Source organism: Chinchilla lanigera, unplaced genomic scaffold (assembly GCF_000276665.1).
Source record: "Chinchilla lanigera isolate Chin_1 unplaced genomic scaffold, ChiLan1.0 scaffold00204, whole genome shotgun sequence".
In the NCBI taxonomy this organism is placed as follows: domain Eukaryota; kingdom Metazoa; phylum Chordata; class Mammalia; order Rodentia; family Chinchillidae; genus Chinchilla; species Chinchilla lanigera.
Genome location: NW_004955605.1, coordinates 32,654 through 45,269, shown reverse-complemented (window position 1 = coordinate 45,269; position 12,616 = coordinate 32,654). Strand labels below are relative to the sequence as shown.

The 12,616-nt window shown below is 39.6% G+C and overlaps 1 protein-coding gene across 1 annotated transcript; it reads right to left on the bottom strand.

The window, feature by feature from the left end:
- Positions 1–2,288: 2,288 nt before the first annotated feature.
- On the bottom strand, positions 2,289–12,549 carry Cwc15 (CWC15 spliceosome-associated protein). Its single transcript, XM_005414886.2, has 7 exons — positions 12,445–12,549; positions 10,759–10,897; positions 10,130–10,242; positions 9,837–9,925; positions 8,549–8,656; positions 5,548–5,666; positions 2,289–2,674 (listed from the first exon to the last, which is right to left on the bottom strand). Exons 2-7 carry the CDS (start codon positions 10,887–10,889, stop codon positions 2,545–2,547), a joined length of 690 nt encoding a protein of 229 aa, XP_005414943.1. The 5' UTR covers positions 10,890–10,897; positions 12,445–12,549; the 3' UTR covers positions 2,289–2,544.
- Between the last annotated feature and the right edge of the window lie 67 nt (positions 12,550–12,616).

The following is a 12,616-nucleotide window of genomic DNA, read 5'->3' as shown; positions in this document are numbered from 1 at the left end:
CTTCCCCAAAAGACTTTTGTTTCATAAAACACAGATGGGCTAATTAACATGAACAGGCAGTCAAGCACAGCAGTAAAGAGGAAGGCCTTAGAAAAATGACTTCTAGGTTATGCCTGCTTGTTTTTTTAAACTTAGAAGGTGAAAAGTAACAACGCCTACAAGGAGTGGCCATTAGATGAATACAGAACAAACATGGTGAACACTCAAGACGCTTGACTCCAGTAAACTTCCAAGTGACAAAGCTGGGCCTCACCCCAATCATTTAAAGCTCCGGCACTGTCCACAGGCACCCGCCCCTGAAGGGACTAGCTCTCTTAACTGCTCCAATGTAAGGTTTTTTGCAAAGGGAGGTGCAAGGCATTTTAGCCAAGTACATTGTATAACTTGTGCTCTAAATTACAAGTAGATTATATTTTATGTAGGGAGTGAGGAGTTGCGGTACACACAGAAGTATGCAACACCTAAACTGAACCAAATCTGGATTTCTGAAAAAAAAGTTGGTTACACAACAAAAGCCCTGCTGAGCTGACACATTTCCGTGTCCTGGGTCTGTGACTTGGGTTATACGCTGTGATCCTACACTGGAAAACCAAAAGGGAGAAAAAAATTGAAATTAGCTTTACTCTGATTCTCCCATAACCTTTTTGATTCAAATAGAAAATCTGAAATAAGTGGATCTTGCAGGAATGGTGTATCTAAATCAGACTCCTGGATGTGAGTTATACATATACCTTCAGATACCATAGAAACAAGAACTAGTTTTGGAACGCCAACAGTGTCATTCGTATCTGGAAACACATTCTGATTATGCTGAGGTGTTCACTAAGGATGCATCACTCACGTATTAACCTGGATCAGGTCACTGGCTCTGAGCCTCACTATCTTCATTTTGAGTAACACAGTCCTGCCTTCCTAACAACGCTGCTAGAAAGCTAAAGAAAAACTAATGTAAACCATAAAGTTAGAGATAAAAATAAAGTCTTACAATTATTAAAGGCTTTTTAGAAAAACATTAGTCAAACTGCTCAACATTTTGTATAAATAGCTGCTTGAAAAATACAGAGCGTAGCAGCTGGGGATTTAGCTCAGTGGCACAGTGCCTGCCTGGCAAGTGCGAGGTCATGAGTTCCACTCCTGGTACCGGAAAAGAAAAGAAAACAAAACAACAAAAAAAAATTCAAAGCGTAAATGTGGAGTCTGGCCTCCATTTCTAGCTGTATTCTTGACTCAGGCTACATACAACCTATCTTCAAATTTCCACTGGGAAGATGTTAGAGGAATAAGATCTTAAAGAAAAGGATGTAAGTAAATACTAAACGATAATATGCTATTTTGCTTTTAAAAGTCTTATCTTTAAACTCAACAAGTTCAGTATCATTCACAGCTAAGGAACCCCAGGAAATGGTCTCTATCTGTAAGAGGCTCTACTTCTCATTCCAAATCTTGTGGGACTGGGGATTAAACCCAGGGCTGACACATGACAGGCAAGAGCTTTAGCACTGAGCTATATCCTTGAACTTTGTATTTATTTATTTTTTTGATACTGGGAATCGAACTCAGGACCTTGCGCTTGCTAGGTAGGCACTTACGCCACTGAGCTATATCCCTGGCTCAAACTCTATTTTTGAAAGTGGGTCTGTCTAGTTGCCCAAGCTGGCCTCATCCTTCTGACTCACCCTCCTGAGTGGCTGGGATTATAGATGTGTCACTACACCCAGGCCTGGTACCTATTTCTAAAAGTGGCTCCGGTAAACCACAGCCCACGTTTAGGAAAACTTCATTTTCCAATAGAGCCTAGTTGTGTTTCTCCCTCTCACTGCCTACAGATATGCAAAATAACAGATAAATCCTGCTTCTAAAGGTTTTATGTAATGATTTGAAACCCAGCATTTCAGCATCTAGAACACAAGTGGTTGCTGTCTGCTTTCCTAGGATTGTTTGCAGAGCTCCTACCCTGGGGCAAATGAAGAAACAGGAGTGCCCGCTGAGGAGAGGTACCAGTGCTCTCCTGGCAAATGCCTGTACACTCACTGGCTGATGGCATTTCTCTACCACAAGCGGCTCAGAAATGCGATCCCCTTAGCCTCATACCATACTATTAAAAACACATAGTGAAAACATTAAGAATTAGCTGAAATTAAAATTAAATCAACGTAACGGAAATAAAGGGGAAAATATACTGCATCAATCCCCCCACATCACACAAAAGCAATTTTTCTTCTGAAAAGAAATTATGCAACAATTTACATGCTGCATAAATTCCAAAAAAGTTGGATACACAGACTTAGTTATTTAGATTACAAATATTTATTACAAGCACATTTCTTTTTCCAATATTAAAAACAAAGGCTGTGACTGGAAATACTCAGGGAATGGAAACTGTTAAACCTATCCCCATGCCATTATCATATAATGCATCACCGAAGGACAAGATAACTTGCAGCTTAAAATTAGGGAACCCTATACACTACTTAGTGGGAAAGAAAACACAAAAAACAAAACCAATCCTCAATATTTTACAGACTTGAAGCACATAAAACTGTACTACTTAATATATTTCTCCATGAACTTTTTGTGAAATTCAGATCGCAGTGTATCATTTACAAATCTCTTGTCTTTCTTCTGATCATCTACCCCTTTCGCACAGTTCTTAAAGACAACATCATCATCCCACCTGAAAGAAAAAAAAGAAAAAAGGCCCTCATGTTTATATTAGATGACAAGAAAACTATGCGCACTGCAAAGCTTGGTGTTACACGTGAAGATGCTCAACTTGTGTTTTACTTGGCACAGCCAAAGAACAATGCGGTCCTTAATACAGAATCCTGCTTTATTACAGGAGGGACAATTCTTATTTAGAGCACACCAAACACTGTCACTGCTTCTCTGGTAAAAGGAACTTTGCTATAAAGCTCAAATACATTGATTAAAGTTTAACTGATATTTTCAGGTCTACAACAGAGGTAGTACCTAAGACTACCATAATTAGTACAGATATCACTAAATTACAGTAACTGGTCAGCTTAGTGTACTTTAGGTGATTCTGAAGACTTTATATATTCCTCTATCAGTTAACATTTAGTAGTCATCCACTATAATACTGTAATATTCACTTTCTAAAGGAACAAAAAGAGAAAGAACTATTGGAACATCACAATTAAGGCCCATGCGCATGACTTCAGGCCCATGATTCCAGGCACGAAACACAGGCCCCAATATATGACACAGAACGTATTTGTATATTCATTTATTTTTGCCAGAAGTGCCACATGGGAAGTAAGCAAAGAACGTGGGTATCTTTGGAAAACACAGAAGTTGTCATTAACGCAGTATCCAAACATAAGCAGATCAATGACTGGAATATATTTTTATCTGACCCAAAAAAGGGCAGAATTAAGTTCTAGAGCTTAATAAACGTCTAAGCAATGGCTTCTTCTATATCCATTCTCTCCTTAACTTACTCCCAACAGGCTTCTTGTCCAACCTCCCATACCCAAACTTTTCCTTTATGTTGCTAAATCTCAGTACTCATTTCACTTGCTCTGACATCAGTATCTGATCTAGATGACAACTCCTTTCCTCTTGAAATATAATACTTTGTCTGCTTGGCTTCCTAGATGCCAGTCTCTTCTTGTTCTCATCTCCTTCTTCCCCACTGGCTGATCCTTCTCAGCTATTTCATTTTTTCCATTCAAACAATATTACTGTGTACTGAACACTGTTCCAGGTTATCAATAACTAATCATTTACCCAAACTCTAAACATAATGCCAGGCTCAGCACTCTGACTTCTCTCTAGTTACACCCATTCCCTAGGTGATACTACTCAATGCTACAGCTTGCAACATTTCCACAAGCTGACCACCCCCAAATGTATTACTGCCAGCTTGCAATAACTGCAGAAACACAACGAGCTATCTACCCAAGCCAGGTACAGAACAGCCCAACCTTTACCATATCCTAAACTGACTACTTCCACATGTCCAACCTTGGGCTGTATTTCTCCCAGCTCTAGCTTTTCAGTTGCTCAGGCCAATTACCTTGAAGCCTGGTCTCTCACTGTCAGCAAGCTCTCCCTTGAGTATACTGTTGCCTCCGCATGAGCGGGTCAATTTTTATAGCTTTATAAATCATTATAAGGACTGCACTTTTACTGTAAATGAGTTAAGCCACTGAAGGTTTAGAAGAAGCTGTTGCTGAGATTTTATAGTTCACAAAGGATCAGACTGCTATGTTGAGGGGTGAGAACAGAAGGTGGTACACATGTAAGTAGTCAGAGGTCCTACATCACTCCTGACCGGAGATTACCAGGGGAGAGTGCGCGAATCACAGCGGTACCTCCATTCACTAACCTGATTCTTTCCACAACTCTGGTCACAAAACCAGCTGGATGAGAACTGAGTCCAGTTCAATGGTTGGTTCAATGTTGGCCTCACGGAGAAGTTCGATTCAGTTCTCGTCCAGTTCAGTTTGCGACCAGAATCGTGGAACCAAGTTTGTGAACAGAGGCACAACAATAACGCATGTAGTTTAAAAGGTAAGATGATCGGGTTTCCTAACTACCTCATATAAAATAATAGCCAACCTTCCCACTCAGCACTGCCAATAAGCTTTTATTTTCTACACATCACCACTGAAGGACTACGTAAGATCTACTTTTCATCTATCCCTCTTCTACTTTTTACCTCACTCCTCCACATACACGTAAAGTACACAAAAGTGTTAACACAGATTGAAGACTGCTATTCTTAGACCTGCTTGTACGGCTAGGCACTGGCTGGCACTCAGAAACCAGAACTTCAGGAATTTCTTAGTGTCACTACACCTAAAGTATATATATAATGTGTTTCATGTCCTACACTTACTTTCCCTTTGGGAGTCTGGATTTTAGTACGTGCTAAGCAGAAATTGCCTCTATGACTGGCTCCCAACAAAAGCCTCAGGCACTGTGCTCGCTTCAGCAGCACACGTGCTAACATTGGAACGACGCCGAGAAGATCAGCCACGGCCCATGTGGGAGGAGGGCGCACAGGACGGGCCTTCGGCATGAGCAGAAACACTGTGCACATGTCGTTCCACTTTTGTTAGTTATGCTGGATCTCTTGTGAGAGACAGAGCATAAGTTAGCCTCTCTTCCCCTTATGATCTGCCTGTGTACCCTTACTAGGTTAGCCACCAGTACAACTACTACACGACACCTGTGCATCTCTACCACGCTAGCCATGAATACAACCATACGCCAAATCCCCTGAATCCTGCAGTACTTCAGTGTGAGTGGTGGTCTTGCTAACTACTGACCCCTGTACACAATAAAGTTTGCAGGTTTAAGGGCTCAGCTCATACTCCCAGTGTTCAGATTACCGGGTATGCATGTAGCTACTATAAACATCTACTGAAAATGAGTTTTTTTCATTTTCCTTCTTCCATTTTCCCAAAATCAGGTACAGCAGAATGTCAGTGGAAGTGGAGCTTTAGAAGCTTAACGTAATGCAATAGGTGTCCAATTCATAAATGTCTCTATATAAATCCAACCCATTACTTATACTACCTTCTTTTAACTTTGAAGTTGGCCTGAGGCTGAGATGGGCCAGTGAGATTAAGGAGAGGGTTTCCACTAAGAATGTTTTCCATACGAATTCTTTCTTCTTCAGCTTTTTGTTCTTGTTCCTGTCAATGACACAGAAACACTCAGATTTACCTGTATTAATTCTAGGTCAATTTTCTTATATTAGTTCATTAAAAAAAGACATATGAATGTATGACAAGAAAATCTGGCATTTTTGTTATAAATATTTTATGCTGCCATCGTACAATAATTAATCTCTCCCAACTCTGAAAAACTGCTATGTACATCCAAATCTGTTTTCTTTTAAAGTACACATAAAATTAATCACCTTAATATTTAAGAGTACAGCAATAAACACATTTTATATTTATAATTTAAGAACACATTAGACATCAAAAACATTTAGCAAAGCTAGTGCCTCAATTTTTGAAGAACTATACACAAACTGTAATCAAAAGCAATTTTATGCTGAATCAAAATGCAAGCTTACACCTTAAGGATTAATGACAAATTATTAACTGAGAAGCAACTACTGAAGTCCGACAACTACTATGTAAAAGATGACATTCCATTAACATGCACTTCTATTAATTTACCTGACATATATCTATTTTATTTTTATGGCCTACTGGCTATTTTCTATTTTTATATCTTATCTCTTACTCCATATAACATGTCTTTATTTTAGCATCAATCTCTTGAAATTCAAATCACCTGTTTCATTCTCAAAATTAGGAAAATAAAGTATCTAAAATCCTTAGCTATACCTTCTATAACATGTTATCTTTAACCTACTATAAGTCCCATTTTGCTGTGTTTGGGGAATGACACAAATGATTTAGTGGATCTGGAAATTGCCTTAAAGTGTACTTAATTTTCCATAGAAATTACTAATACTTCATTTCAATGTGAAAATATAAGTGATGGATTTCATTTTTATCAAGAAAAATGGGAAGTGAGGAGATGCAATTTGTAGAAAAATAGGAAAATTCCTTTAGGTCACACTGCTCAAAATTTAAGCAAAGTCAGGAACTTTGCCTAAAAGTATATACAGTATTTAACAAACTATACTATACTAAGGTGCAAAGATTTTTTTCTGAGATGCTGGAAAAATAGGAATTGAAGTATATTTGTGTCTAACCTTAAGTAACACAGACGCTGGACTTTCTATGTTTGGAGTACTAATCCCTTTAGAGTCACTTATTACTACACACAGCACTAGCAGAAAAAAGCATCTACTCTTGCCATATTCAAATATCAAGCACATAGGCTAATGGCTGGCTAGCCCATGGGTCAAATCTAAACAGTCTTTCCTCATTTTTGCAAATAAGACTTTTCTGGAACATAGCCACACCAACTCATTTATATATTTTTCTAAGCAGCTTTTGTGTTCTAACGGCAGAGATGAGTAGCTCTTGCAGATGCTGTATGACTAGCCATCTTAAAATATTCATCATATAATCCTTTACTACAGAAAGTATGTTGACCCCTGACAAAGGTTAATAGCATGAAAATACACATCAAAATAATAGAGAAAACAGGACAAAAAGACTGGTGTGGAACTCTGAGAAATACCAATGCATTTTCATAGAGATTAGATGAAATTCCCTTAATTGCCAGGCTTCTAAAATGTTTATCCTTTCCCAAGGTCAACCCAAATCATTTACATAAATTTCTTGTTGCTGTACGTGTACAGTGGATAGACATACTAAAAAAGGTGGAATGCCTGCCCTCTAGCGGCAACCAGGAATGTTCTTAATTCTTCCATTTTTTCTTCTTCCAATCTGAACTCTAAAGAATTCTGAACCCATAGTCCTCAAAGTCTACCTCATATTTTACTTGTTTTCTGAATTCCTCCTTGATGCTTCTGAACTCTACTTCCTAGATTCTTAATATTAATCTACAACAGTGTGTTTTTCTAAAGGCTTTTTCCAGCTTTCTTTTTAAAAATGGAACAATTCTTGGCTCAAATGAAATCTTACACCAAACTCCACAAAAAAGCTGTGCTACTCTGGCTGAAAATAGTGGCAGATAAAATGTCTTACCACATGTTAAATTCACTATGTTCAGAACAGAACTCATTTCTTTCTGCTTAAACATGTCTAATTCCAGTTTCTCTGTGTTTGTGTATGGAATCAGTCATGTACTTTTTGCTGCTACAACCAAACCATCACCATATGTGGTCAATCCTACTTCCTTGATTGCTTTATTTCTACTTGTTTATTTCTCTCAATTCCAACTCCTACCATGCAAATTGATTCTCCTAGGTGCATGTGAAGATTATTAAAAGTCTCCTAGCTCAGTGCTTTCCTATCTACTCTCCATATTTTTGCCCTAGTAATCTTTCTAAAATGCATATGCAATCGTATCAATCTCCTGCTGAAATTAAATGGCTCCTCATAACCTTCAGAACAAAATCCAAACTCCTGGAGCACTGGTTTATAATCTTTAAATGATCAGACTTGTGCTTGTCTCCCAGTTGCATGTCTTAATCTATGCGTCTATTTCCCCAAAGACACTGAATTAGATCTTCTTTTCTTTCACTGTATAAATGGAGAGACTCGGGGTACTCAAAGTAGTTAGGTAACTTGCCCAAGACTATATAAAATGTATATACAGACTGCCTCAACTAGTATCTAGTGGGAGACAAGAAAGAGAAAAAAATCTTTGTAGACATCACTACACATTAATCATCTTCGATTCTCCTGACACTTAATAAACACTGACTAAACGTGCACTGAAAAAGTGAGTACAACTGTTCTGATGACTATTATTCAGCATACCTTAACTATTGGAAAAGAATACCCAACATAACCAGGAGACTTAGGATGTCTGTCATAAAAATAATCAGATTTATAGATCCACAGGGTAGTGTCATATTCACACATGATGAAGAAAATTTCTAATACAAAAAGCTCTTTCTTGAGTTAAAAAAATGTGTGAAAAGACAGGGAAATGTAAATATTTAAAACTTCACTATTACCTTCCTGGCCTGCTCTTCAGCTCGTTCTTTTTTAATTTTTTCTAGTTCTGCAAGAAGAGCTGCAGTATCATCGTCATCACTCTCCTCTTCAAAATCTTCATCTTCCTCCTAAAAAGACATAATGATGATCCACGAGATTAGAGAGAAAATACGTATTTACTTTTCCCCATAAATACTGCACATGCCAAATCTTTGAGACAGAAATAAATTTTCCTAGTGGGAAAATATACCCAAATATCATGATTAAAATCAACAATGAATCAAAAAAATAAAGCCCCACAAAAAATCTTTGAATGCTTACACACATGTCAACCCCTCACAAAGCGCCTCTCAAATTTACATGGCCAAAAAAACTTCCACATGAAAATATTCTAAAATCAGAAAGGGAGTATCGGGGCTGGGGATTTAGCTCAGTGGCACAGTGCCTGCCTGGCAAGCACAAGGTCATGAGTTCGATTCCCCATACGGGGGGAAAAAAAACCCAGAAAGGGAATACCTTATGATGATACACAGTATATACATACAGTACATCACTCTAAGAGACTAATTTTATGTAGCTAATAGCAGCTGTAAACTAGCAATTAGGGGCAATTAGATATACAAAAAGGGTACTAAGTAATTTCAAATGGATAATCATTAAATATCACTAAAACTCAGATTCCTGTTTTGATGAGTGCTAGTAACCCCATCAGTTAGCTCTAGAATTAACTGTTGACATATGTGCATAATTAGATACTAGCCAGATTTTTTTCAGTTACATTGAAAACCTCGAATTACAAACTATAAGGCCCCAATGAATTTTAATACGAGTTGGTATGTGAATCCTTAAAAACCTGCTTAGATTATTTCCTTCCCTAAGCACAGAGGGAATCATTACATGCACTGAACTGCTGAAGGGAGCTTCAAATCTAATGAGGGAAGGCCCAAAGCTAGGGGGTGCTGTTCACAGAACCAGAGCCCAACCTTAAGTTGTCCTCTAGAGGAAATACGCTAGTACAACCTGGAGGTCTTAGTATAGGAAATTTTGGGGAAAGCATGTCTTTTAACAGACTGCTTCCACATTCGGTTCTCTAGAGATCAAACTTGTTCTTGACATCCTTAATGTAAAATAATACTGTTTATTTTAAAATCAACTGTAAAGTTTAGGGTTGAGGTTAGACACATTTGAGTAACACTATGTGGAAAACAAACACAGATCACTTCCAAAAATCAGAAGCACTAAAAAAAGGTACTTTAGAAAAACACGATAAATTACTATACAGAGCGAAAAGGAGAAAACACAACATACATCTGTTAGAGGATCATCTGCATCAAGGTTGGCAGCGGGAATCTGGTCTAACCGAGGCTTCTTTGACACTGAAGAGGAAGTTGTGTGTTCTGAGGGCAAACAAACATTCTTTAGCTCACTGAAACAACTACACTTCTTATGATGTTTAAGAGACCTATGGGCACAAAGAGCCCACATAAAACCGTATGGCAGTGTTAGAATTTACAAAAATATTAACACTTCCCATACGCCGCATGAAAGAAGACTATCAACAACAGAATTTTATGAGACCAATATCTGGGTCAGTGTTGTACCTCTGTTTGGACGATCTCTATTTTTTTCTCTTGCAGCAGCTCTCTCTCTCTCTTCCAATTCTCTCCTAAAGTCACGATTACGAACCTCTTCAGGGGCATCCTGAGTAGTTTGTCTAAATTAGAAGCAAACGCAAAAAAAAAATGTTACCTCCATGAAAGAAAAAAAAATTGCATGGCTCTAGAAATGAGAAACAGTTCACAAATGCAACTTTGTCCCTTGAGTATAAAACAAGAATGAGAATCAGATAACACATTTGTGATGTTTCCAATATTTCAAGAAGCCCAAAGTGAATCACTTGTATTCCTATAATATGGCTGAAGATTGATTCAAATCATAAGCTTGTTTACAAAAATACTTTTATCGAATACTGCTTACCACTGATAATGCTTGTAATCTCTCTAAAGTAATATATTAACTACTGTTCTATCTACGTAGGGAGATCTCTCATTAAGAGGAATGTATGGTAGCACTTTAAAATCTTAGAGCATAATTTTATTGTTAAGCACTTTATTTGCATTCTATTCCTACAAAAATAGGTAAGTGATATAACTCAAACATGATCATATACCATGACCATACCATTTAACAGTTTGTCTTGTGAATAAGAAAAAATGAAAGTCATTATTACCTATATTTTATCTTTGTGTGAGATGGAAGGTCCCTACTTGAATACTGTTTTGAGAGCTGGCTCAAATCACCTTCTCCTTTTCCTCTTCCACCTCTTGCAGGTTCAAAGGTTGGCCTGGCTGCTGTTGTCATGTTTTATGCTTTGAAAAAAAAAGTTATTTCTATTACACTTTCATTTTATAAATTACGCATCAATATTTATCCTCATGAAAAACTCCCCAAATGCATTCTACAAAAGCTCTCTAAAAATCTTTTTATAAAACTCTCAAGAAAACACAGTATGAGGCTCAGGGTATATAATGAATATAGTTTCTGAGGTAGCTCTTATTTAGAAAATATTCTGTCATACAGACTGGATTGGTGTTTCTGTTCTGTTTTTGGCGGTGTGGCCTTGGCAAGGCCCCTATCTCCTTTCTGTCACCTGTGGAACAGGGCTAGTGTTCACAAGATTAAGTAAATTAGGAAAAAGCATAACTGCAATTCCATCCCTGAGAGCACAGGCCTGGTGTGCTAGTGTCCAGAGACCACAGTAACAAATCAGAACACACAAACATAATTAGCCAACCAGACACGGTGATGTACCCACGCCTGTAATCCCAGCACTCTGGGAGGCTGAGGCAGGAGGATCACTAGCTTGAGCCCAGCCTGGGCAGCTTTGCGAGACCCTATTTCAAAGCAAAAAAAAATGCACTGATGTAGCTCAGTGCAAAGGCCTTGTGTTCAATCTCCAGTACTGACAGAAAAAGGAAAAGTAAATTAGGAGACATGGCACGTCAAAGTCCTTGTAAAATACACAACTGCCATGACTAAGTCTTCAAAAAATCTCAACCTTACTCCATCAAACTCCCTAGGGTTTACATTTCATCTAAACCTCAACAAAGGCAAATATGCTAGCAAAAACAATTTAAAAATCACTGACGTAATTATTCAGTGTTTTGGAGGTAAGTGCTAAAATTCAATTGATGTGGGCAATATTCTTCGGCAAGCCTTTTCTCCTTGAACAGCTACCATAGTAAGTCAGACCACAGCGGATTCATACTTAACTTACATAAATTTATATTTATACACATACACATTTCTGTTCGCTCAGGGAGCAGGAACCTCACCCCCAAAAGATCTTCTTGGTGTGTGTGTTTTTTCTTCCGGTACCGGGGATTGCACTCACGACCCTGCGCTTGCTGGGCAGGCGCTGTGCCGCTGAGCTAAATCCCCAGCCCCTCAAAGAATCTTAACAACCAAAAATACGGAACTCGTCCTGCGTTACTTTCAGGTTTGAGCAACCAAAAGTACTTCGCCTGGCGCGCACGGCTGCTGAATTCCGGCAGCGGTGGGAAACACGCCAAGGGAAGGTGTGAGCAGCAGGATGTCGCTCTCGCCGTCACACACGCCTCCCAGTAATCAAAGAGCGCGTCCAGAGCACCCAGCGGGGGCTTCTCGCGGGGGCTTCAGCCTCCCGCACGGCGCCAGCTCTGCGGCGCCCGGAGCGCGCCCGCGGCCGCCAACCCGAACTCGCGGCCCGGCCCGCCCAGGGCCCAAGGCAAGGCTGCCCGCGGCGGGCCCGAAAACCGCGGCCGCGCGCCGGGCCCAGCGCGCTGGGGCCTCCTCCACCCTCCCCGGAGTCGACGCCGGCCGCCCTTTCCCAGCCCACCCGCTTAAGGAGGGAGCACCGCAACCGCCCGCCACTCACCCTGGCGCAAGGACGAAACTGCAGCCTCCGCGCCTCAAACAAACACCATTGCGACGCTCCAACCCCACAATCCCCTGCGTCCGAGGCTGCGGCCCGAGACCCGGAAGCAAAACCCACGCTCTTTACCCGCCTTCAGCGGCGGAGGCCACGACCAATCCGCAGAGGCGCTGGT